This window comes from Parambassis ranga, chromosome 18 (assembly GCF_900634625.1).
Source record: "Parambassis ranga chromosome 18, fParRan2.1, whole genome shotgun sequence".
In the NCBI taxonomy this organism is placed as follows: Eukaryota; Metazoa; Chordata; class Actinopteri; family Ambassidae; genus Parambassis; species Parambassis ranga.
This window is the reverse complement of record NC_041038.1, coordinates 4,751,571-4,778,255: the sequence shown is the minus strand read 5'-3', so window position 1 is coordinate 4,778,255 and position 26,685 is coordinate 4,751,571. Positions and strand designations below refer to the sequence as shown.

At 43.8% G+C, this 26,685-nt stretch overlaps 1 protein-coding gene across 1 annotated transcript; it reads left to right on the top strand.

Moving 5' to 3' along the window:
* Nucleotides 1-14,278: 14,278 nt before the first annotated feature.
* Nucleotides 14,279-15,664, top strand: LOC114450984 (C-type mannose receptor 2-like). Its single transcript, XM_028429473.1, has 5 exons — nt 14,279-14,321; nt 14,392-14,760; nt 14,856-15,203; nt 15,362-15,459; nt 15,536-15,664. The coding sequence occupies exons 1-5, from the start codon at nt 14,285-14,287 to the stop codon at nt 15,647-15,649; spliced, it is 966 nt and encodes a 321-aa protein (XP_028285274.1). The 5' UTR covers nt 14,279-14,284; the 3' UTR covers nt 15,650-15,664.
* The last annotated feature ends 11,021 nt before the right edge of the window (nt 15,665-26,685 follow it).

The window sequence follows — 26,685 nt, the reverse complement described above, 5'->3', positions numbered from 1 at the left end:
TTCTATCTCCATCAACAGTCCAGAGCACCTTTGTGAATGAACAAATGGACTGGGTCAGAGCCTGGAAGTACTGCAAGGAGAATTTCATGCATATATCACACAAGGAGACCACTGATTATGTGTTCATGCCGAGTGGAGTGAGGGCATGGATTGGACATATCCACTATCCTCTGATTTACTGGAGTGATAGCAGCAAATCTTCATTCAGATACTGGGATGATATTCCAGAAATAACTGGCTCTCTTCCATGGTATGGTGCTGCAGCTGTGCAGAGATCAGGGACATGGAGGTTACTACAATCTGGCACCAAACTACCATTCGTCTGCTACAACAACCTGAGAGAGAAGCCTGTAAAAGAAGAGCTTCATAAACAAGGTACGTTGATACAGTTGTGAGGTCACACCTTTAAAACAACAACAAACTCACAGTCAGTTTTTGTCTCTCGTGTGTTTGAAGTGGTTCAGGTGAGGATAAAGTCAGAGGACTCCTCTGTGGATCTGAATGACCCTGCTGCTAAAGCAGAGCTCCTGAAAAAGGTCAGTCTGCAAATTCTCCAACATTTATCCTCTTAAAACATTGTCAAAATTGTCCTTCTTTCTGTTCACCATTTTTGGTTACCATTTAGCTCTTTTTACATTCTCCTTATGAGGATCAGCTGAATGTAATGTTTCTCTTCAATGTGTACATAGAGGCTCTGCAGTGTCAGAACTGTCTTAACAACATGCTGGTTACATCAGAGCAATGTTGTAATTATCAGTTTGGCCAGCAGGTGGCAGTGTTGTTGTGTCAGCGTTCCACTGCTGAAGCTGCTACAAACACACATGATCTGTTTTTGATGTCTGGATGTATGTTATAATGAAACATGTCAGAAAAACATGCAGCTCGTTTGATGTTCAGTCACTGATTTATCTTCCTGTTACTGTGTGTGCTGCAGCTCCAGGACAGACTGAAGGAGAAAGGAGTGACTGGAGTCACCCTGAAGTGGAGAGAACAGCCTGATGGGAAAGTCTTTCACAAAGAGAGGAAGAGACAGAAGAAGGAGCTCTGAAATATGAACTAATATCATCGGTAGAACTGAGTGGAACATGTACATATAATGACCGTCTTCATTCAGACTGACTGTCAGCTTATCAGATAAGGGAATGTGTGTTTTGTTGATGCTCATGTGCTCATCGTGCTGGTTGGTCCACTGTCTCCTGGATCACTGATTACCCAACAGACAGGCCACAGTTCGTCCGGCTGGGTGGTGTCCTGTCTGATATGGTGGTGTGGGAGCCCCACAGGCACTGTCTATTCCTGTCCAACTTATACACCTCAGACTTTCAGTAGAACTCTGTCATTTCACTTACAGAAGTTTTCTGATGACTCTGCAGTTGCTGGATGTATAAGTGGACAGGAGGAGGAGTACAGGAGGCTGGTGGACAGATTTGTGGAGTGGGCTGGAGGAAATCACCTGCTGCTTAATGTGGACAAGCTTAGAGAGATGGTGATTGACTTCAGGAGGACACGGACAGATTTTACACATTGTAATTAGGTTTGATGTAGTGTGTTCTTTAGAGCTGTGAGTGTTTAGATTTGTTGTTGTTTTTGCTGTGTTGTGACCTCTCTGGCTTGGAGTACATCCCATAAACCAATCAAGCTGATGAGTCATAAGACTGACAACAAAGATGGCCAATTGCTGCTCAGGGGCAGGGTGTCAGGTGGCCTATGAGGAAAGCAGAGGTGATACCATGTGGCGATATCAGGGGGAGTGTTAGGATTCTGTGTTTCTTGATATGTTTTCTGTTTAGTTTTCATTCCTGCCCTGAGTCTGTGATCTGTGTGTTTGCAGTTGTGTCTTGTGTTTCCTGTTTTATTTTGAAAGTCCATGTTTCCCCTTGTGTTCCTGTGTGTTTTACTTCCTTGTGTTTCCCGCCTTTAGGATTGCTTGCCCCACCCTGATGTGTCTCACCTGTGTCTTGTTACCCTTCTGTATTTAAGTCCTGTGCTCCCCTTTGTTCTTGTTAGTCCGTCCGTGTATCCATGCCATGTTCCTGTGTGTGTTCCCTTCCTCCCTTTTGGATCTCCTTTAGGTTTGGTTTGTTTTTTACTGTTTGTTCTTGGTGATTTAGTTAGTTGTTTTTTACTCCTTTGATTTGTACTTTGTGTTCTGGGATTTTATGTTTTTGACCCGTTTTGGCTTCATTAAATTCTCTTTTAGTTCACCTCAGCCTCAGTGTCTGCATTTGGGTCTAAACTCCCCCCATAACACAACAGAACGGACTAACCATAAAATGGACCCAGCAGACTGTGTTTCAGCCTGGAAGGCAATTAAGAGACAATGGAGATTCCTCCAAGCTGAGGTGGACGAGGTGGACTCCTTAATCCCTCCCCCTCAAGACAATCAGGAGATCCGGCAGTGGGTCTCCTACCGGATTTCTGTTTTACAGTTGCTGGGGGACCTATGCAGTGAAAAGGACAGACTTTCTACCAAGATAGTGGACACTTTGGAGGCTCAGCCTTGGCTAATCGACCTGCTCCTACCTGTGTATGAGGAGATGGAGAGGTTCCCCACGCCAGTGGCCCCAATGCTTCCCCCCTGGCTCGCCCAGCCTGTATTCAAACCAGCCGGTCCATCCCTGTCTGTTCCTGCTCCGGCTCCAGCTGCAGTCTCCGTCTCCTCATCCCCTGACCCTGTCGAGGTTTACCCCTCGTCCTCAACGGAGGCAGTTGGATTACCGTCCTCATGGGTTTCTGCAGCAGCTGGTAGTCTGACATCTTCATGTCCACCAGTTCACTCCTCCCTGTCTGTTCCTGCTCCAGCTGAATTCTCCGCCACCTCTTCCCCTGACCCTGTTGAGGCTCCCTCCTCGTCTTCAGCGGAGCCAGCTGGACTCCCTTCCCCGCCTGTCCCAGTGTCAGCTGGTGGGCTGACGTCTACGCCATTGCCAGCTGAACTCCTCCCGTTAGTTCCTGTGCCAGCCGGTGATCCTGAGCCTTCTATGGAGCCGGTTGGGTCTGCACTGTGTGTTCCTGTGTCAACTGGTGATCCGACATCCTCGCCATTACCAGCATCTCCTGCATCTCCAGCCTTGGTCTCCGTCTCCTCATCTCCTGATCCCACGGGGGCTCGCCCCCCAATCTCTATGGAGCCAACTGGACTTCCTCCTTCGTGGGTTTCTGCAGAGGTTGGTAGCCTCACATCTTCGCCCGCGCCAGCTGTTCCAGTTCCTGCTCCAGCTGCTGTCTCTGCCTCCTTATCCCCTTGCCCTGCCGAGGCTCACCCCTCGTCTTCAGCGGAGCCAGCTGGACTCCCCTCACGTATTCCTGCGCCAGCTGATGGTCTGATGCCTGCTCGTCCCTCCCTGTCTGTTCCAGTTCCTGCTATGGCCCCCGCCTCCTCTTTCCCTGAGCCCGCTAGGGCTCTCCCCCCATCGTCTGCGGAGCCAGCTAAACCCCCTTCCTCATATGTTCCTGCTCCTGAGCTAGCTGGTGGACCAGAGGCTAGCCTGATGCTGTTTGGACTCCACGTGTCACCACCTGTTTCAGAGGCTACCAGTGCTGCCTTGAGTGGAGTTCCTGCTGAGGTACTGGAGTTTGTATATCTTGGGACAGTGGTGGCTCTGACTGTAACTCTGGGGGTTGCCAGTTTGGATTATGGGGGGGCTCCATCACAGCCACTATGGGCTGCCTGCTCAGACTCTGGGGAACCTTCTCACTTCAATCCTGATGGACCCTCTGTTCTGGTGACCTGCCCTGACCCTGGTGTTCCACCGCTCCCGAGTTGCAGACCCGACGCCGGTGGCCCTTCGCCTCTGGCCTCCAGTGCCGTTGCTGGTGGTCCTCCCTCGTCCCTGGTTTCCTGTCCGGACCCCGGAGGGTCCTCGTCCCTGGTTTCCTGTCCGGACCCTGGAGGGTCCTCGGCTCTGGTCTCCTGCCTGGACCCTGGAGGGGCCTCCTCCTCTCTGCCGGCCTTCTGCCCTGACCCTGGTGGGCCAGCCTCCTCGTCTCTGCCGGCCTTCTGCCCTGACCCTGGAGGGCCAGCCTCCTCGTCTCCACTGGTCTTCTGCCCGGACCCAGGAGGGTCTGCTGCCTCGTCTTCGCTGGTGTTCTGCCCGGACCCTGGAGGGTCCGCGTCTCCATCTCTGGTGGTCTTCCGCCCGGACCCCGGAGGGTTCAGATCTCTGTCCCTGCTGGTCTTCCGCCCGGACCCTGGAGGGTCCGCATCTCCATCGCTGGTGGTCTTCCGACCGGACCCAGGAGGGTCCGCATCTCCATCGCTGGTGGTCTTCCGCCCGGACCCAGGAGGGTCCGCGTCTCCATCTCTGGTGGTCTTCCGCCCGGACCCCGGAGGGTTCAGATCTCTGTCCCTGCTGGTCTTTCGCCCGGACCCCGGAGGGTTCAGATCTCTGTCCCTGCTGGTCTTCCGACCGGACCCCAGAGGGTTCAGCTCTCTGTCCCTGCTGGTCTTTCGCCCGGACCCTGGAGGGTTCACCTCCCTGTCCCTGCTGGTCTTCCGACCGGACCCTGGAGGGCCCATAACTTTGCCACCACTGGTCCTTTTGCCCTTCTCCCTGCCTCTGTTGGGCTTCTGCCGGGACCCAGAGAGTCCCAGGTCCCTGACTGTTTTGGCCCCCTGGCCGTTTTTGACTCTGTGGTCTCACAGTGGCCACTTTGAACTTCGTTTCCCTCTTCCTGAACTTCTGCCCGTTGGGTCCCCTTTTGTTTGAACTCTGATCCTTGTGGTTTTGTTTTGATCCCTCCTCCGGACCTCCCCCCTCCCTCCCGGCTCAGCTGTGACTTTTGTTTTTTTTTCCCTGGGACGTCTGGGATCCGTCCCTTGAAGGGGGGGTACTGTTAGGATTCTGTGTTTCTTGATATGTTTTCTGTTTAGTTTTCATTCCTGCCCTGAGTCTGTGATCTGTGTGTTTGCAGTTGTGTCTTGTGTTTCCTGTTTTATTTTGAAAGTCCATGTTTCCCCTTGTGTTCCTGTGTGTTTTACTTCCTTGTGTTTCCCGCCTTTAGGATTGCTTGCCCCACCCTGATGTGTCTCACCTGTGTCTTGTTACCCTTCTGTATTTAAGTCCTGTGCTCCCCTTTGTTCTTGTTAGTCCGTCCGTGTATCCATGCCATGTTCCTGTGTGTGTTCCCTTCCTCCCTTTTGGATCTCCTTTAGGTTTGGTTTGTTTTTTACTGTTTGTTCTTGGTGATTTAGTTAGTTGTTTTTTACTCCTTTGATTTGTACTTTGTGTTCTGGGATTTTATGTTTTTGACCCGTTTTGGCTTCATTAAATTCTCTTTTAGTTCACCTCAGCCTCAGTGTCTGCATTTGGGTCTAAACTCCCCCCATAACACAACAGAGAGACAATAAAAGACATCAGCAGCTGAGAGGAGGACTGTTTGAAGGAGCCACAAATAAACCTCCTTCTACCCTGTGGACTGTGTAATTATGTTTATGTGTTTTTACTTTTACAGTTGAAACCTCCTTTGAATGAATGAACTTTTGAACATTTTAAATCTGGACCCCTGAATTATTGAAAATCAGAATTGTATCACCTTTTGTTCCTGGGTAATTATGCACAGCTCCCCTTGTGGAACCATTGTAGGTAGAGTTATTGTAAAGTACTAATAAACATTTGTTGTATCCGTCAATCTATACAGCTGTAATACAGCATAGTACTGAAGGTGCTCACATTAGGCTAAATAAAATGTGAGCAGAGCCAGCATTCCATGTGTCTTCGCTTGCGTTGTGTTGAACACATAACATGATTTAAAGTCGTAGTGTTTTGTATAGGGGAGGGGAGGGGGTATAGCTAGCTAGTAGCTAGCTTGCTAACCACAGCCTTGTCTGTGCCATTACAGTGTCAACCCCCTATTGTTTACGTAGTGGTCCAGCTGCTTTGCGAGTTTCATAAACAGAGTATGAGATAAAATCAGCTTTAGTGTCATAAAGTTTGTGTTGTGAAACAGCGTTATTAATTAAGGTTTACCCTAACCATTATATGTTAAATGTTAATCGCTAGCACCACCTAGTGGTGTAATCTCTGTCTTATTGAGATAAGGTGTGTTTTATCGACATCAGTTAGCTGGGTTACCTTATTAAGCTGTAGGCTACTGGCTGAATTAGTGTACTTTTATCATTGGGTCAACATAGTATTGTCAGGGTTTTGTCAGGTGAGAGGACACAGGTGCAGTATGCAGAGCGGTTTAGAGTTCAAGAGTCTTTATTTGAAGCCAGGAGGGCAAAACGATACAAAAACCAAAAATCACACCAGCGTGGTCAAAAGGAGAGTCCAAAATAACTAACTAAAAATCACACTTAGCGTGGCAAAACTAAATTCAGAAAAGCAGGCACATGGCATAAGAGGCAAGAGCAAAAAACAAGGCATGAACGAGGCTTCTACCTGGAGCACGCTGAGGTCAGGCAGAAGTACATGGGGTAGGCGAGGATCTAGGCATGGCATGGCATGGACGAGACATGGAACAAAACAAAACCCTACACCAGACGAGACGAACTAGCAAAGACAAAGGGGAAGACACAGACTATATACAATGGGACCAGGGAAGACAACGAGGCACAGGTGACACACATTAGGGCAGGGCAGGTGATCACACAAGGAGGGAAAACACAGGAAGCAAAACTCCAGACAATGCACAGGGGGGACAGGACTACCAAAGTAAAACAGGAAACACAAGACAAGACTAGACAACTAAACACAAACCAGGGAAACAAAACACCAGAACTACAGGAGACTAAATGACTAAACACAGATCAAACTAAAAACCCAAACAAGGAAAACTAAACCACAAATAAACACCAGGTCGTGACAAGTATCATACTTTCTATTAAATTGCACACACTTAATGCAACATTTTAATTATCTGTATTCCTTTGTTTTATCTGTTTGTTTGTTTTTTGTAGAAGAAAAAGTATAATAATTATAAGGATCTAATCATCATTTCTCTCCACTTTTTTTAGAGGAAACACCTGAGGGTCCTGTTGAGCACCTCCAGTCTGCCTGATGAGAGGGAAGATGGATCAGCCAGCACTTCCCAAGTGAACCTGAACCTGCTCTGAAACAAGCAGCAGGACTCATGTCACAGGATGCTGTCTTGTATGTTGTCGGGCCAACACTAACGTTCTTTTTCATGCAACTGCCTTCAAGAGCATAAGCACTGATTTGGTTGCATTTGCCAAGTACATGGACTGCTGTGGAAGTTTACATTCAGATATGTTAAAATGATGTTTCTTTGTTAACACTACACCTGGTGTTTTAGTTTTAAATTTGTTTATTGATCAAGATACAGCACAATAGCCCACTTTTGTGTGTGGATGTGTGTGTATGTGCTAGCCTGTCTGGTTCCCTCACTTCAGTAAAAAAAGATACTGAAATTTAGTCTTGTGATTGATTTTATTATTGTGTTAATGTTGGCTAAGTTAAAGGTAGGGTAGGAGATTTCATTCTGATGCACTTTTTGATAAATTAGTGTAACTTCTCTTTACAATCCAGTAGCAACTGATTAGTTCAGCAGTTTCGCTTTAAAACAAAGAATATTAATCATCTGTGGAAGCTATAAAAACGCTAAAAACATCAGCCAATCCTGCGAGGCGCACCTGCGTGGAGTATTGGCTGGTTGTCACTCTTTTCCTGCTCTGCGCACCAGAGAGGTACGTGCATGATGGCCGAAATCACAGACTGGTTGGGAGCTTCGGGGTGAGCTCCAAGAGAAAGGGGTGTGTGTTTCAAAACCTGGCTGACTCTCACTGAAATCTCCTACCCTACCTTTAAGGCTACTGCTGCAAGGTTTTAAAATGCCAATATGGAACAGTTGAGAGCATTCATTCAAAATTAAGAAAAGTAATCAAATGTAATTAGTTACATTACTTTCATAAAGTAATTGAAATAGTTACACTACTATTACATTTTTAACAGGGTAACTTGTAATTGTAACAATTACATTTCTAAAGTAATTAGCAGTAATCACTGCTGTCTCTCCTGAAGTCCAAGATCATCTCCACATTCAAGGTGAGGTTGTTGTCACACCACCTGGTCAGCTGCTCCACCTCTTTTCTGTACAGTGTGTCGTCATTGTTAGTGATGAGACTGACTACAGCAGCATCATCTGATGATTTAATGATGTGATTGGAGCTGAACCTGGCTGTCAGGGAAGTGAACAGGAGTGAGCTTAGCTCACAGTCCTGGGTGGAACCTGTACTCAGTGTGATGTATAATTTCATGAACTGTGTCTCAGTTGGTGACTCTAAATTGCCTTTAGGTGTGAGTGTGAATGTTTGTTTTTCTGTGTATGATGTGTCACATAAAGGAGCCTCATCAAAGTCAAAACATAACAAAACGTGCAACACATTACGAGTTCATCTTCAGTTTGTCCTGTTTGCACGATTAAGAAATGGTAAACAATACCTTATGTAGTCAGATGCTCAACATATAAACTGAATGACTGTGTTTGTTTTGCAGGTGTGGGAGCAGAAAAATGGCACATAAAGAGCTCAAAGCAGCCTCATTCTTCTTTTCTGTTAAAGAAATGTGTGTATATATTTATTTAAAACTGTTCAGTCAGAGAGTGCGCTGAGGAGGACACACAGCATTCACTACAACAAGTGGCTGCTTTAGAATACTGTAAGTACCAGTGCAGACATACATAGCAACTTTTTTTTAACCAACCATTTTAAGTATTTATTTGTAAATGTTTAAATGAAACTACTAATATAATGAGTGCTTTATTGGTGGCCATCTTGAAGGCAGCAGACACCTGCTGAGTGATGGTAAATTCCCCTGTTTGTTATGCTGCTTTCCTGTTTCCTTGTACACAGATGAATACAGATAATGTCTGTATTTCACAAAATCCACTGATATCCATAACCTAAGCTCAGCTTCCTGCTTCCTGCTCTGCATTCAAGCTGCAGCTGAACACATTCACAGCCTTCTGCAGCGTCATCAGTATTCAGATAAAACTATAAACTAGTTTACACCTTAAAGAGTGAAAACAAACGGAACATGGACAGACATAGACTTCAGATGTTGTTGAAGCAGTCCAGCCCCCATTCTCGGTGAGATCTATTGATCTGCTTTATTCAGTTCCTCAAGTCCTACATAAGAACTGGATTAAATGCTGTTTAGATCAAATAGGATTCACATATTGATACTACAATGTGATTCGTGCAGCTACTTTCACCAAGGTCATGGTGAAATGAGAGCCTCCACAGACATCAGTGGATCAGGACGCTTTCTATTGTCCCTCTGTAGAAGGTTGTCATGATATGTGGAGGGGTTTTGGCCTTTTTCAGTCTGTGCAGGAGGTGGAGGTGCTGCTGGGCTTTCCTGATGAGGGCATGGTTGTTGGTAGACCAGGTGGTGTCTGCAGCAACATGAGGAACTTTGATGGTCAGAGGTGGCTGCTCACTGCTGCCTCTTCTGAAGTTCAAGATCATTTCCTTGGTTTTCCCCACATTTAAGTAGAGGTTGTGTTTGTCACACCACCTGATCAGCTGCTTCCCATCTTTTAAATTGCCTGTAGGTGTGAGTTTGAGTGTGAATGGTTGTTTATCTGTGTATGTTGCCATGTGATGGACTGGTCACCTGTCCAGGGTGTACCCGACCTCTCACCTGTAGATAGCTGGGATAGGCTCCAGCCCCCTGTGACCCTGCACTGCAGGAAGAAGCAAGATCAGTTAATGGATGGATGAAGTGTGCCACATAAAGGAGCCTCACTAAAGTCAAATCATTGTAGTGTTTTGTTGCCACACTGCAGATTGATGATGCCCCACAGTCACATGTGTCTGGGTTTTCCAGCCTCTGTCATTCAACCATTCATTCATGTATCTGTCCATGACTGCAATCACTAATGCCAAACCCTGTGAACACCACAAATATGATTATTGTAGTATTATTACAAAATGATGGCAAAAACCTGCAACACATTACAAGACGAGTTCCTCAGCTTGTCTTGTTTGATGGATCCCCGACCTTTGCAGTGCAGTTTGTTGGCTTATGGTAAATTCTCCTATTTGTTATGTTGCTCTCCTGTTTCCTTGTACACAGATGAATACAGATAATGTCTGTATTTCACAAAATCCACCGATATCCATAAATCAAGCTCAGCTTCCTGCTTCCTGCTCTGCATTCAAACTGCAGCTGAACACATTCACAGCCTTCTGCAGATAAATCTATAATGTCTCTTTGACTCTCCAGCCTAAACAATTAGAACTTTAATCAACTCCACACAGTAAAAATGGAAACATGGATGAGTTTGGACCTTGATCATCAAGTCATGCCACACAAAGCTTCTGATAACAATAATAATAATAAGTGCAGGGATCATTGGACCAACAAAGAGACTTCTAACACTTAGCTTTGTTGTTTTAATACACAAAACAGAAGCGCTGATGACTTGGATTGAATAAAATGAAACAGATATTACAGCTGCACTGTGTGCATCAAGCTGGGGGACCAGTGCATGATGTGTAGTCAGAAAAAAATGTTGTCATTGGTGTTATCTTTCCACTGCACCTTGTAGGATGAGGTCAGGGCTTATAGATCTGACCTGGAAAAGGGATGAAGAGCTATAGTTTGACATGAAATCAAAAATCAGTACATGTTAGGCTGTCCTCCTTGGACTCCCTCAACCTTTATCTTGCCTATGTTGCCTTTTTTTCTTTTTTTTTTCTTTTCTTTTATTGTTTGCAGGGTGTATCACCTGCATTTTATAGTGCTATGTTTTTCCGTACTAGACCTGCTTTGCAAAAAATGTTCATAAAAATATGTTTATAAAAGGTGTGGTGGTTGTAGTTTTTGTCCTTGCATATGAAAAAAACTTTTGTTTATTCATATTTTACTTACTTTTAATCTTACTCCAGTAAATGAAATCATCCTATTGTATAATCATGAGTGTGGTCACACTGATTGTCAGGTCAGATAACAACTTCTATCACATGAGAACTGTCAGCACACCTGGATGATGACATGTACGCAGACATTTACATAAACCCGCTGCCGTTCTTTTTGCATATGGAGACCTACAATAATGTGTCTGTGTGGCAGAGAAGTGACGTATGTGTGGACTTTCCCTGATGTTTGCTGATAAAAGCAGAGTTTCCCCTGAGAGCCCACAGAGCTCATCATGATGAAGTGGATCCTGCTGGCTGTCCTGTTCCTCTCAGGTCAGTCAACTCTTTCTGTTTGCTAGAATCTATTGGATGAAATCCTCTTTGTTAATCTGGAGCCACCTCACATGTTCAAACATTTGATTTTCTCACAGGGGGACTCGTCCTCTCCTCTTGTCTTGTCCATCAGTACCACTTTGTTAATGAAGCTAAGACTTGGTCTGAGGCTCAGACCTACTGCAGAAAGAACCACACAGACCTGGCTACTATTGAAACCACTGAAGAAATGGAACAACTTGTCAACACAGCTTCATCTGCTGGTTACACTTCTGATGTCTGGATTGGTTTTTATGTATCACGCTCCTGGCGCAAGGCAGATCAAATTTATGATGGTTTTGGGAACTGGATAAACCAATCAGACACTGAACCTTTCTTACCTTATTTAGTCCATTGTTCATGTGAGAGTGCTACAAACAGTGGCTGGAGGCTTGATAACTGCTCACTGGAATATCCATTCCTCTGTTATAATAGTAAGTACACAGCATTCTCTGTGTTCAGATATTATTGTTGTTGTGATTATTATTTGCATATGTTCAGTACAGCATACAGTGTCTAAAGAACTCAGCACTTTTATTTTGCATTCAAACTACAGAATCAAACTCGAATATTTTTGTGAATGAATCAATGAGCTGGTTCTCAGCTTGGACGTACTGCAAGGAGAACTTAATGAATCTGATGAACCTCTGGGGTGATTATCATTTGGTGCCGAGTGGAAAGAGAGCATGGACTGGCTATATCTACTATCCTTATCTTTACTGGAGTGATGGCAGCAAATCTCTATTCAGATACTGGGATGATATTCCAGACATATGTGGCACTTCCTTTCCATTGTATGGTGCTGCACAGCTGCAGAAATCAGGAAGATGGACGTTACTGAACAATAACATCAGACTACCATTTGCCTGTTACAGCAACCTGACAGAGACACCTGTAAAAGAAAAGCTTCAAAAGGTATGTTGTTACAGTTGTGAGGTCACACCTTTAAAACAACAACAAACTCACAGTCAGTTTTTGTCTCTCCTGTGTTTGAAGTGGTTCAGGTGAGGATAAAGTCAGAGGACTCTGTGGATCTGAACGAACCTGCTGCTAAAGCAGAGCTCCTGAAAAAGGTCAGTCTGCAAACTCTTTCTTTCTTTCTGTCTTCAAAGTGTACATAGAGGCTCTGCAGTGTCAGAACTGTCTTAACAACAGCATGCTGGTTCAATCAGACTAATGTTGTAATTATCAGTTTGACCAGAAGGTGGCAGTGTTGTTGTGTCAGTGTTCCACTGCTGAAGCTGCTACAAACACACATGACCTGTTTGTTTGATGTCTGGATGTATGTTATAATGAAACATGTCAGAAAAACATGCAGCTCATTTGATGTTCAGTCACTAATTTATCTTCCTGTTACTGTTTGTGCTGCAGCTCCAGGACAGACTGATAGAGAAAGGAGTGACTGGAGTCACCCTGAAGTGGAGAGAACAGCCTGATGGGAAATTCTTCCACAAAGAGAGGAAAAGACAGAAGAAGGAGCTCTGAAATATGAACTAACATCATCATAGAAACTCATTTTTCCAGAGAACTCATCAGGTTCAGTGTGAAAAACAAGGTCAAAGGTCAAGGTGAAAGGTGGGCAGGTAGGAAGTGACTGTCAAACAGATGATCTGAATGTCACACAGCACAGGCACCTTGTTGTTTTTCTCATATTGTTGATGTTTCTTGTATGTATATTTATCTATATATATATTTATACAGCAGCTTACAGTGTGTAATTAAGTGGATTATTAGGTTTGATTTAGTGTGTTCTTTAGAGCTGTGACTTTAGATTTGTTCGGGAGCTTGGAGCTTGCAGTGGAGACCTCCTTTGAATGAATTTGAACATTTAAAATGTGGTCTTCTTTTAAAGGATGTTGTTTCTGAAACTATTAGCTGCCTGCTTTTAATGTGATGTGTCACTTGTGATGATGAATTATTGAGAAGAGAAAATGCATTGTTAATAAGAATAAGAAAACCTTTATTTGTCGCACAATAGGAAAACTGCATTGTTGCAACAGTGCAGATGTAGCAGTAGTAAAAATAGCAAAAGATATAAAATAGAAGATTTTGCAGATATTACACAAAGGAGTGGAGGTATCCGTGGTTTGTAGACTATACACAGTGCATCCAGCAACTACATAAATACATCTGTTATTGTACAATGCTGTGTAGAAATATTGCACATGATCAGGAGCGTTTGTTGAACAGTCTGACAGCAGCAGAAAGGAAAGACCTGTCACTGAAGCTGCTCTGCAGTGCTGACAGGGCGTCGTGCAGGGGGTGGGACTCGTTATCCAGCATGGATGTCAGTTTTTTCAGGACCCTCCTATCACCCACCTCCAGCACTGAGTCCAGAGAACAGCCCAGGACAGAGCTGGACTTCCTGATCAGTTTGTCCAGCTTCTTCCTCTCCCTCTCAGTGATGCTGCTGTTCTAGCAGACCACACTGTACAGAATGACTGATGCCACCACAGAGTCATAGAAGGTCTTCAGGCAAAAGACTGCAGTCTCCTCAGAAGGTAGAGCCACCTCTGGCCCTTCTTGTACAGTGCTGCTTGATCAGAATTGTATCAATTTATGTGCTTTGATAATTATGCACTGCTCACTGTTATATGAAGCATTATATAATATATGATGAAAAATATATTATAAATATAGAGTTCCTAGTCTCTGAAGTCTAGGTGGCACTGCTGTACTCAACTATACTATAGGATAGTATAGTTGAGTACAGTACAGTATGATGATATATTGTCACTTCAGCATATGAAAGCAAATTAATGAAATCTTCAACACACATAATTCACAGTCTAATCACTATTCTAAAAAAAACAAAACACACATTAAAGCCATGATTTAAAGGATAGATTGAAAGGTCAAAGGTCAGCACAGGTATTGACAAGGTGCTGGATGTGATCTTTTCTGCTGACCTCCCACAGATTTCCATAAGTTTAGCTCAGCTTCCTGCTTCCTGCTCTACATTCAAACTGCATTACAAAGAATGTCTCAGAGCTCATTTAGTGTCAATACTCTGTGACACTTGTGGAAATATATTTGCATGGGAACAGCAATAAAAGTTTTCACTGATGGGAACACCACACACACACGATGGAGTGGATCCTGCTGTTTCTACTGTGCCTCTCAGGTCAGTGAATTATATAGCAGGGTTATTGTATTTGTAGTTAGTTGTTGATGTACTTGTTTGTCTCTCACAGGATGGCGCTTCTCCGCCTGCCGTCTCCGTCAGTACCACTTTGTTCCTTATAATAAGACATGGACTGAAGCTCAGAAACACTGCAGACAGATGTACACAGACCTGGCCACCATTGAAAATAATGAAGAGCTGATGGTTTTTATGAAGACATCCAAAGTTCAGCTGTCTGAGGTCTGGATTGGTTTGTACAGTAAAGTAGACTGGAGGTGGTCAGATGGCTTCAATGGGAGCGGGGCTGAATTCAGAGCCTGGGAGACATCTGATTCTGAACCAGACTTTTATACAGATCAGTTCTGTGTGAATGCTGGAGGCCAACGAGGATGGTGGGATGATAGGTGTGCGATACAGTACACATTTGTCTGTGACAGAGGTAAGAAAATGAAGCATTTACTTCAACTTAACTTTATGTTGAAATACACATTGTTAAGTCAGCTTCCCCTCACCACCCTCACCCTCTTAATACAGGAACACAGCTGGATCCTGACTTTGTTTATGTGAATCAACAAATGAGTTGGTCCAGTGCTCAGAGATACTGCAGGGAGAACTTCAGAGACCTAGCTACTGTGAGGAATGTCACAGAGAAACAAAGAGTCCAGAACTTGGTGCCAAGTGGGCAGTTGGCATGGATTGGCTTATTTAGAGATCCTAACTTTTTCTGGTCTGATGGGAGCAGCTTCTTCTTCAGCCACTGGGACTCCCTCGAAAACCTAATTGGCTCCATGGAAGTCATCTGTGGCGCAGCATCAATGCATAGATCAGGAAGTTGGAGGTTTCTGTCCTGTGAAAGGACTTTACCATTTATCTGTTACAGCGGTGAGTACTTCACTGACCTGCAGTAAAATCAGAGAACAGACCTACAGTGGATATCATATACATTCTATGTGTTTTTAAACAATGTAACAATAAACAGGAGATAAATAGTAATTCGTACCAGCAGTATATTAAAGTGATGTCTCTGCTCATTCCTCCAGAACCAGTGAAGAAACATGTGGTGAAGACGACGATGAAGATTGGCCTCCCCTCTGTGGATATGAACAACACCACTGTAGGAGCAGAACTCCTGAAAAAGGTAAATCATTGATAGATCCAAGACAGGCTCGTTCAGTTATACAGGAATAAAATACATGTCCTTATGTGTGTTGCAGCTCCAGAACACACTGAAAGAGAAAGGAGTGACTGGAGTCACCCTGAAGTGGAGAGAACAGCCTGATGGGAAAGTCTTCCACAAAGAGAGACAAAGACAGAAGAAGGAGCTCTGACTGAGACATGATCATCAAAATAAAAATTAACCAAAATCACACAACAGTTTATGTGAGTCCAGACTCCACAGAGTTCAGGCCTAGATTTACAAACATGCAAGTGCTCAGTGAGGGTTTCTGGTTATTTCTCATTGCCGGTAAAGTACTAGATCAACTCCTCAGGTTGCTTCCTCCATATGTAGCTATATATTCAAAATGACTGTGTTTACACTGAATTATTTACCAGAACCAAACATTATACTTCTGCTTTGTATGTTGTTTTAATACAACCATTTAAACCAATAAAAAGCACCTCTCCGCATGCTTCAAAAGACAAGATGTGACTGTGTCTTCTTTTATAGGATGGATTTGGTGTCAGGTGATCATGAAGTACAGAAAGTTTGAACCACCTAGTCACATTTGTAGGTGCTGTGGTTGGTGTGAAGTCCGCTGAGGATCTTTGAAATCATGTGATCTGGTAGCAGTTAGCACACTTTTATATAGGAAATATTCAACTTCTACTTAAAACATTTTTAATCTGGATAACTGTCCTCTCAGATGAAAATAACTTCTAAGTAATGTGCTTCACACTGAGTCGCCAAATGACACAAATCCTTCAAATCAGTTGTGATATGTTCACATTCCCCGTTCTCTCCTGCTCATCCTGGTCGGATGGGGATATAGAGGCAGTTTGTTGGTGCCGCTGGTGTTTGCCTGTATTGATCATAATGTTCAAAAACAATGGTGATATCTTCACCTCAGTGATATTTTATGTAATGGATGACTGACAGTACTTTGGCGCTGATCATGACTTCACTCTGTGTGTGTGTGGCTAACTTTGCATTTTAGGCAAATACACAGTAAAATACCCACACACTCACATAGTGTGAGAGCCATGATGCCCATTCAGGGGAGATGCAGATCCTGCTTTGTTGACTGTGGACTTTGGATCCTAATAACATGGTGGTGCTGAATTTGAATTGACTAAACAATAGATAAAACAGCTATGAAAAAAGTTCTGACCTCATGCACAGAGCTGCATCATGATGAGAAGCCTTAATGGGTGTCCTATAACTCTCCATCCATCCATCCATCCATCCATCTATCTTCCATTAACCCGCTTTGACCTGCAGTGCAGGGTCACAGGGGGCTGCAGTGTATCCCAGCTAGCTTTGGGTGAGAAGCGGGGTACACCCTGGACAGGTCACCAGTCCATTGCAGGGCAACACACACAGACAAACAACCATTCACACTTTAGAGTCAATTTAGAGTCACCTTAACCTAGCACGTCTTTAGGAGGACGCCGGAGCACCCGGAGAAAATCCACGCAGGCACAGAGAGAACATGCAAACTCCACACAGAAAGGTCCCCATTCAGAATTGAACCAGAATATGATTCAATCGAATACGCTGAGTCACAATAATTGTTAAGAAGTGTGTATTTTTTCTCTCAGGGTGGCACTTCTCCACCTACCTTCTCCATCAGTACCACTATGTTGCTGACAAGAAGACTTGGACTGAAGCTCAGCAATACTGAAGACAGCCATACACAGACCTGGACACTATGTGAACAATGCTGAGAACCAGGCACAAGCTGGCCAGTACGAGGTGTCACCTGAAAGTGATGCTGTCAGTTACAAGGCTAAAAATCCATTCATCTCTCCGGTGCCTACATATTGGACAATAAACTGGACTATATCTGACTCCAGGCAGTTCAGACTCAAAGAGAGGCTGAGTTTCAAATGGTGCCAGGCTGGTAACTGCCCCTGAAAGCCCTGATTTGTTCTGAAAACAACAAAAACAATGATGTGGGGCCATCCAGGATGTTCACCTGGCCATGAGTATCTACCAGCACGGCATAATGATTCAACAGAATAAACAGCGACGGCTATCGCATTTGTTTAGATATTAAAGAAGTTTTAAACTGTTGTCAATAGAGGTTAACTTTGAAAGTGCATTTTCAGGTATCAAACAATAGAATAGATGTGTATTAATTCCTTTGGAACTTGTAGTGCAATTGCTGGTAGCATTATTTGCATTAGTTAGGGTAATAATAACAATTGTTATTTTAATATGATAAAATTTGTGGTTAATTTCTACTAATTTCTTCTAACCCTAACCTGGATGATGGGCTGCATACAGACATTTACATAAAGTCATCACTGCAACATATTTTGCACGAAGACACTGATAAAAGCAGAGTTTCCTCTGAGAGCCCACAGAGCTCATCATGATGGAGAGGATCCTGCTGGCTGTCCTGTTCCTCTCAGGTCAGTCAACTCTTTCTGTTTGCTAGAATCTATTGGATGAAATCCTCTTTGTTAATCTGGAGCCACCTCATGTTCAAACATTTGATTTTCTCACAGGGAAACTCGTCCTCTCCTCTTGTCTTGTCCATCAGTACCACTTTGTTAATGAACCTAAGACTTGGTCTGAGGCTCAGACCTACTGCAGAAAGAACCACACAGACCTGGCTACTATTGAAACCACTGAAGAAATGGAACAACTTGTCAACACAGTTTCATCTGCTGGTTACACTTCTGATGTCTGGGTTGGTGTTTATGCCTCACAATACTCTGCACCCTGCAAATTTGTTAGATGATGATTTTTGGAACCGGATGAACCAAACCATCCTCTATGATTGACCACTATGTACCAGCATGACAAAGAGCAGAGAATTTATGTATGAAAGCTGCACAGTGAAACGTCCATTCATCTGTTACAATGGTGAGTCAATACATGGGACAAGAAACACAGCATCTCTCTCTCTCTCTCTCAATATATATATATATATATATTTGTGTGTGTGTGTGTTTTCTATCGTCATCATGCAGAAACACTACACAGTGTCTTTGTGAATGAACAGATGGACTGGGTCAGAGCCTGGAAGTACTGCAAGGAGAACTTCATGCATATATCACACAAGGAGACCACTGATTATGTATTGGTGCCGAGTGGATTGAGGGCATGGACTGGATATATCCACTATCCAATGATTACCTGGAGTGATGGCAGCAAATCTTCATTCAGATACTGGGATAATATTCCAACAATAACTCGCTCTACTCCATGGTATGGTGCTGCAGCTGTGCAGAAATCAGGAAGATGGATGTTACTGACCAATAACTACAAACTACCATTTGTCTGTTATGGAAACCTGACAGTGACAGAGAAGCCAGTAAAAGAAGAGCTTCATAAACAAGGTACGTTGTTAGAGTTGTGAGGTCACACCTTTAAAACAACAACAAACTCACAGTCAGTTTTTGTCTCTCGTGTGTTTGAAGTGGTTCAGGTGAGGATAAAGTCAGAGGACTCCTCTGTGGATCTGAACGACCCTGCTGCTAAAGCAGAGCTCCTGAAAAAGGTCAGTCTGCAAACTCTCCAACATTTATCTTTGTAAATGTTTGCTGTGCTCAGTGCAGGTAAAGAAACAGAAAAACATGCAGCTGATTTGATGTTTAGTCACTGATTTATCTTCCTGTTACTGTGTGTGTGTTGCAGCTCCAGGACAGACTGAAGGAGAAAGGAGTGACTGGAGTCACCCTGAAGTGGAGAGAACAGCTTGATGGGAAAGACTTCCACAAAGAGATGAAGAGACAGAAGCAGGAGCTCTGAAATATGAACTAACATCATCAGTACTAAAGCACAGAGGACAGAGAGGGAACTGACGTCATGTTGGCTCAGTATACATTTGCATAGATTAGTTGTGGTCACTTTGTGCAGCCTCTTTTAGGTAACTGTTTGTCAGTGTTTCAGTGTCTGTGCATGGAGCTGTAAGCCTAAACACACAAAGTGATCCTAATATTCAAAAACATAATGCACCTCTGTGAAGACATCATGGTTTGACTTTTATGTGGGACATCTTATTCCCCACTTCCCCTTCAGCTGAAGGAGACATCTATACATCACTAGAAAACAACATGAGAAGATTATGTACAAAAGTTTAAACCAGAGCGAGTGAAGGTGATCTAATGAACCGAGGGGGTGACCTTGGTGATAATGGGAGCATTGGTAGTAAAAGTCTTTCATCCAAAGACCTTTTGATTCAGAGTCTGTAGACTTGTTCAGCTGCCATGGCGACAGCAACTGCTTACATCATTAGTGCAATCAAACAAAGAAAAAAAAACACTAACCAGTGTTTACACTGACAGATGTATCAAAAATATCCAGTCATCACTGTGTAGCTGTGAGTGCCTTGGTGGTGGTAGTAGTGTAAAACACTCACACACATGTCAAAGGGGATACGTACAAAGTGGAAGTCACTGTTCGTATTTACACATTTACATACAACAAACCAAACCTGTAAGGAGACACTATTTCACCGCGGGCTACGCCTAATATAGGCTGATACGGTAAAATACATCAGCTACACCTTCCCTCCATGACAGCAACCTTTGTCTCCATGGGAACGAGTCTGCTCTGACCCAAAACATGTGAGGGAGAGGAGGAAAACGAAGGGCTGTATTTTTTCTTGTTTTTTTTTAAAGTTGTTTTTTTTTTAATAGATCCAAGACAGGCTCGTTCAGCTATACAGGAATAAAATACTTGTCCTTATGTGTGTGTGTTGCAGCTCCAGGACACACTGAAGGAGAAAGGAGTGACTGGAGTCACCCTGAAGTGGAGAGAACAGCCTGATGGGAAAGTCTTCCACAAAGAGAGGAAGAGACAGAAGCCTTAAATCTGACAGACATGATCATCAAAATAAAAATGAACCAAAATCATGCAAAAGTTTTGATGTTATATGCTAGCATCCTAACCAGTTAGCCAGGGACTGTCCTCTCACAACATGGAGTCAATGTTTCTAATCAGTTACTGCTGCTTGTTTTGTTTTGTTTTTTGAAATCATTCAACACCTGCACGAACACCTGTGCAACCACAAAGACCAGGTCTTTGGTCCTCTGTGTCACATGGTAATGAGGGGGACACTGATGCTCCAAGGATCCAGTCATTAATGTAGCTCTCAGCGTAAGTTCAATCAGGAAGACTCTGTTTCTCATTCACTTTTATCCCTATCCGCTTTCTAATCCCTCTCCTTCTATCCCTCACTCCGCTGCTCCCCCTCTCTTAGTCAGGTGCTTAATAGATAGCACTTCCCTCACCAATCAGCTGTCACCTTCTGTCCCTCTCCTGACCAATCACAGCTTAGCACGAAATTTAAAAGTCTTCGTCTCTTCTCCAGCTGTCTTCTGATCGAACCCGGCAATGTATGCCTTCTCGCCATATTTCTTGTCGTCGTTCTATTCCGCATGGCTGATTCTGAGTTCGAGCCAGTTTCCGAGGATACGGACCTCATCCCTGACGATCAGTCAGACAATGATCAGCCTATCCCTCGCCGTAGCACCCGCCGATCTAAGTTGATGGCGGCCGGGATCACTCCTGCTTCGGATCTCAACCTTTCTCAACTGCAGGAACTGTCAACGTTGGTCTCCTCACCTCCCCTCATTCACTCTTCCTCTCCGTGCCCAGAATCCAATCCCGGTTCCCCCGCACCTGCTCCAGTTGCGGCAGCTCGCGGCCGAAAAAGAGGGGAAAAGGCCGCCTCCTCCTCCGCTCCCAAGGCAAAACGTCGGGCAGCTTCTCACACTCCTGCTGCTGCCGCCGCCGCTGCCGCTGCCACAGATACCGCTGCGTCTCTCACTCATCCCGACCGGCTCATCAGCACGCTCCAAAATCTGTCGGCGTCTCTGCACTCAATCGATCTCCGTCTGCAAGCAGTAGAGAAAGCCCACACATCACCTGCTCCTGCTGCCTCCGCCGCCGCAGCCATGCTGCCCCCTTCGCATTCCACCTACCAGCCGACAGTCGTCATTCCTCAATCTCTTCCTTCATCACCTGCTCATTCTCTGGCCTCTGCTCAGCCGGCTCCTCTCATAGGTAGGCCTTTTATTTCACAGTCAGCTAACATCTCCCCTGGTCTGAGGGCCAAGATCCTGCAAGGCAGGGACATTAATCTAAAAAGTCTCATTCGGCCTTCTCCCCAATGTGATAAATCAGTTGCATCTGGAGAAAATCTCACCGCAATTTTAAAATCTGCCGATCCCCGGTTTAACAGTGACCCGACCATCGGCCAGTTTTTAGTTGCCTTCGGCATCTTCCGCGATGTAATCTGCTCAGTTTTTCCGGCAAGGCGCCAAGAATTTGATAACTACCTCGCCTTAATCGGGGATTTGCACCTCAAATACGGAAAAAACATTTTCTACCAGTACCATAAAGCATTCTCAAGCAAAGCAGCCTTATACATCTCTCACTATAATACTCGTCTGGATTGGTCCGTCCTCGACACAGAACTCCTGGAAATGATTGCCGGGGGATCTCGGATGATATTATGCAACTCTTGCCGCGCTCCCGGTCATACACCACTCCTCTGCCCCTCCGTGCCCTTTCAGGCTACCGCCGCCCGCAGCAATCCTCCCTTCGTCCATCCCGCTATGGACAAACAAGGCCGCCAGGTTCACTTCTTCAACAAAATGCCTATTTGCAATAACTTTAACGAGAATGTATGTACTCACCCCACTTGTCACTTTCTTCACATCTGTAGCGCATGCAAGGATGCGCACCCCAGATCTGTGTGTCCTCGCTGCCCACCCGCTCGGATGCACCCTCCGGTTCAAAACCGAAGAGCTTCAAAGACTTTCTAATCAACCACCCTTACACTCCAATAAATTTAGCGCACTTAGCAGCAAACATGTCTTCTCATCCTGATTCTGTATTTGTTGATCATCTCCTCACCGGTCTCTTTCAAGGTTTTCACGTTGGTGTTTTAGCACCTCTCTCAGCCTCTTATGTGTCAAAAAGCCTTCAGTCAGCACTCAATGAGCAATCCATAGTTACCGAGCTTCTGGAGAAATTAATAAAGAAGGGCTACATCATATCTTCGATTTGTTGTTGACAAGTTGCATAACTTAAAGTTTGTAGACACCACAGACCTTGAGAGTTTAACTAGAATGATAGCTTGTGACACCTCCAGCAAAAGCTGTATGTATGATGAGTGTGCAGAGTGCAAGAACAAGATTGTACAGCTCCCTGACTTCAATGGCTTGGCAAAGGTTTCATTCACTCAGTGGGCCACAACAGAGAAAGAAAGAGTTGATTTGAGGGAAGGTCTTACAACTGTCAAGATCACAGTTAAGAAAGTGATGGAGGACACACAAGAAAATCTTGTTGACTTATTCCACTCTCTTCTGCATAAATATAAAAGACATACATTTGACATAAATCAACAGTACTCTTACTGCAGAGAGTTGAAAAGAAACCTGTCAAAAGAAGAGGCAATCATTCACATTGACTTTTCTGAAAACTATACATGTAAATATAGCTCAGAGATACAATCGGTCCACTTTGGCTCCTCACACCAACAAGCCACACTGCATACAGGTGCTCTGTATATAGGCGGTGAAAAAGAGCCTATTTGTTTTTGTACTGTTTCATCCTCCAAGCACAAAAGTCCTCCAGCTATATGAGAATACATGAACCCGCTGCTGGATCATCTGCAAGCTACTCACCCTCAAGTGTCTATTCTGCATTTTCTCAGTGATGGACCATGCACACAATATAAACAGAAAGGGAATTTATTTCTGTTTAGCACTGAGCTTGCAAGAAGAGGTCTGAAAGGGGGAACGTGGAATTTTTTCGAGGCCAGTCATGGCAAGGGGGCCCCTGATGGTGTTGGGGGGACCTTGAAAAGAACAGCAGACAAGATGGTGACCAATGGTCGTGATATACCCGATGCTCATGAGCTATATCAAGCCCTCACAGAAACATCTACAACTGTTAAGTTGTTTTATGTTACAAGTGAAGTTGTGGAGCAGGCTATGAAAAGAATACCAACTCAGATTCCTCCAGTGCCATCCATAATGAAAACTCACCAAGTGGTGACATTCATTCCAGAAGAGGTCCTTTACCGGGACGTCAGTTGTATGTGCTCCACACAAAAGCAGTTGAAATGTCAGTGCTTCACCACTCTCCACCACACTTTTAAGAAGCCAGCCCCAAAGGTGTTGACAGGGGCAATTGCATGGGAAAGTGAAGATTTCACTGGGAAGTGGTGTGTACTCATATATGAAAATGACCTATATCCAGGCATAATTCTGAATACAGACGAAACACATGCCTTGGTAAAATGCATGCACAAAGCCGGTGCTAACAGATTCTACTGGCCTGTTAGAGATGACATCCTGTGGTACCTCTTTGATGACGTGCTCGAAATCATTCAACCACCACAACCTGTGACATCCCCTCACATGGAAATGCAGTGGGATGTATGGAAGCGACTAGCACAGTCACTCTTGTGATTGTTTGGAAGTTTTTCGACATATAATATCAGTTCTATTCTTTGGGTTTGAACTGATGAAGAAAATTTTATTCTTGCTATTTTATTATTTACCATATACCAAATAGTACCATATTTTATCAGAGTTTCAGACACTATTAATAGGTTTTTGCAATACATTTTTCAATTTTTAATGACCTACATTTCTCTGTTTATAAAATGTTTAATGCCAATGTTCTGTGTTGTATAAAGAATTTGTTGCTTTGAACTGGAGTTTATTGTTTAGTAATGGTTATTCAAGTAGACGATTTTAATCAAAATAAAATAGATACATGAATTTGAACGTTTTCCAAAAATTTGATTATTTCCACATTGATACCCATAAGAAATCCACCCCGTCACATGAGTTGCCCCCCGTCACGTGTGTTACCACTCCGTCACAGTGTAATTTTCTTTAAAAAAAATGTGAAAGGAGTGTGAAATGCTCTATAAATGAATGTGTCATAATGCTCTCACTTCTTGGACTGTTTAAATTAAATGCAACGTTCATTTGATAATATATAGCGAAATAGTGTTTTTTTGTTTTGAAACTGAAGCTCTGGTCATGTCAAAATCATATTTCAAGACCAAAACTCTTAAAATGAATAAATAATAATTACAATAACAATACAAAACAACAATAACAAGACCAAACTTATTAGTATCCTAAAAAAGGACAGTTTACTCATAGCTAAGCATTTGATTTAAAACAACTATTTAATGTATTACAAGTCAAATGTACACAAATTGTCTGTGACAGATCATCCAAGAAATGATCCTTCTTTCCCAGGGTTTTTCTCTAACCCTTCCATTAAATTGTTACTCAAAGGCATTTCAAAAGTCTCTCCCTCTATCGCAGACAACTGGCAGCCTATTACTCTCCCTCTCCTTCATAAATTAATTTTAACCCTCAGATCAGGTGTTTTTTCCCCTTATGTTGATTCTCTTCTGGAAGCCATTTTTCTCCTAGCCTTCTACGGATTTCTCAGAGTAGGCGAATTTACTGCGGCCTCCCTCACTTTTGACCCATCTAAAGACATGTCCTTCTCAGACCTAGTTTTCTATCCTAGTCATTACAAGCTTTCGCTGAAACCCTTTAAATCCATGGCTGATTATTTAGGCGTTTGCCCTCAGTCTGATCCTCAAGCGCCTCTCTTCTTAGTTCCAGGAAACCTCCCTCTGTCTAGGAATTGGTTTTATGCTCATTTCAAACAAATTCTCATCATATCATCTCATCTCAACTATCCCCAAATCAGTACTCAGGTCACTCCTTTAGAATAGGTGCTGCCACTTCCGCCGCAGCTCAAGGTATATCCCTTGCTCTGCAATGTCTCAGTCTATGGTCCTCTGCCGCATTCACCTCCTATATTCGCCCGAACACAGAACATGTGCTCGCGTCTCAGAGATCTCTCTGTCCCTGGTGAGTTTATTCTATTAATGGTGTAATTGTCCATTCATGTCTGCTAACTGCATGCCCTTCACTTCCATTCTCACGGCATTCCCTAGGCCTCATATCGACGCACCTTCAGCCGGTGGGCTTCGTTCTCGCAAAGCAAAAAAATTTCTCTCTCATAGCCAGTGGGCTTCAGTTCATGCAAGGCCTTTAGCTATGCTATCCCAGCTTCTAGTTTTATCTCAGGCAGATTTCTTAATCTATGCCATCATCGCCAGCGGGCTTAACTCACTTAAGGTAATATATCAATATTATCATTTAGCAATATAAGATATTCCTACAAGCACGTTCAGTCATATCTCTCTACATGCTCATTTTGGCCTTTCTGGCCTAGCTCATTGGCTCATTAATCACGTCATTGTTATGATTCCATCATCATGTTAGTTTTCATCATCTACTGGTGGTGGTGGTGTAATGCACTAATCATGTTATATTGTTCACATGCCCTTCTTTCTCTATCCTGCAAGCTTTCTTTATCTCGATAAGTTACGTACTGTCAGCCCGTGGGCTCTCTGATCAAGGCTTCATGATCAATCTATAATAAAGCAATCTCTGCCCGCGGGCTTCTTTCTAAGCTTCAATTTAACGCTATCTCAGCCAGTGGGCTTTGTTCAAATCAAAAGTCCTCTTTCCATGCTGCCCTATGCTTCTTTAGCTTGAACATATGCTCGTTAAATTTCATAGCTTGAGTTTACGCTCACTACAATCCTCCCTCGCCTTCCTTACTAAACCCTCCTCTTTCTGTGTTGTTCCTAATTCTCTGTTCTCCTCCCCCTCTCAAGGCATCGAGTTGTTAGTTTGCTGGTATATTTATTGCATTCTCCTTCTCTAGAGCCCGGATTGTAAGTATCGTCCTTATTTCTCATCTCTGTTCTGTTTTGGGGGGTTTTCTGATCAGCGGTCTCTGCTCCTGCGTTTTCTCCCTCCTTTCGGACGTGGTCTTCACGACTGGGTCTAGGACGCATATGCACATTTAAAAAATTTGTACAGTAAATCTCTCTCATTCAGTTTGCTGAGTCTCTCATGATTCAAATGTGGTTCAAAGCTGTTATAGAGTCATGACGCAATAACAGGGAGGACAGGCAGCGGCTCAGTTCTCTGCTTATCATATATTGATTTTGTGGTTTTATAAATACAGCACTCTATTTGACTCTCTGAAACTTATTTTGCATGTTGCTTCTTTCTCATCAGATCACAGGACAATGGAGTGAGTCGTAATCAGATGTGTAAAAACCTACATTTAATGGCAGCCAATGTGGGCCTGCTGATCACGCTGATTACAAAAAACAAAGAGATA

What these genes read in the sequence shown, in the direction of transcription:
- LOC114450984 (XM_028429473.1), top strand. Translation starts at nt 14,285, where the DNA reads ATGGAGTGGATCCTGCTGTTTCTACTGTGCCTCTCAG. An exon ending in ACCATTTATCTGTTACAGCG is followed by an intron (nt 15,204 to 15,361) that starts GTGAGTACTTCA and finishes TCATTCCTCCAG; the next exon opens with AACCAGTGAAGAAACATGTG. An exon ending in GAGCAGAACTCCTGAAAAAG is followed by an intron (nt 15,460 to 15,535) that starts GTAAATCATTGA and finishes TGTGTGTTGCAG; the next exon opens with CTCCAGAACACACTGAAAGA.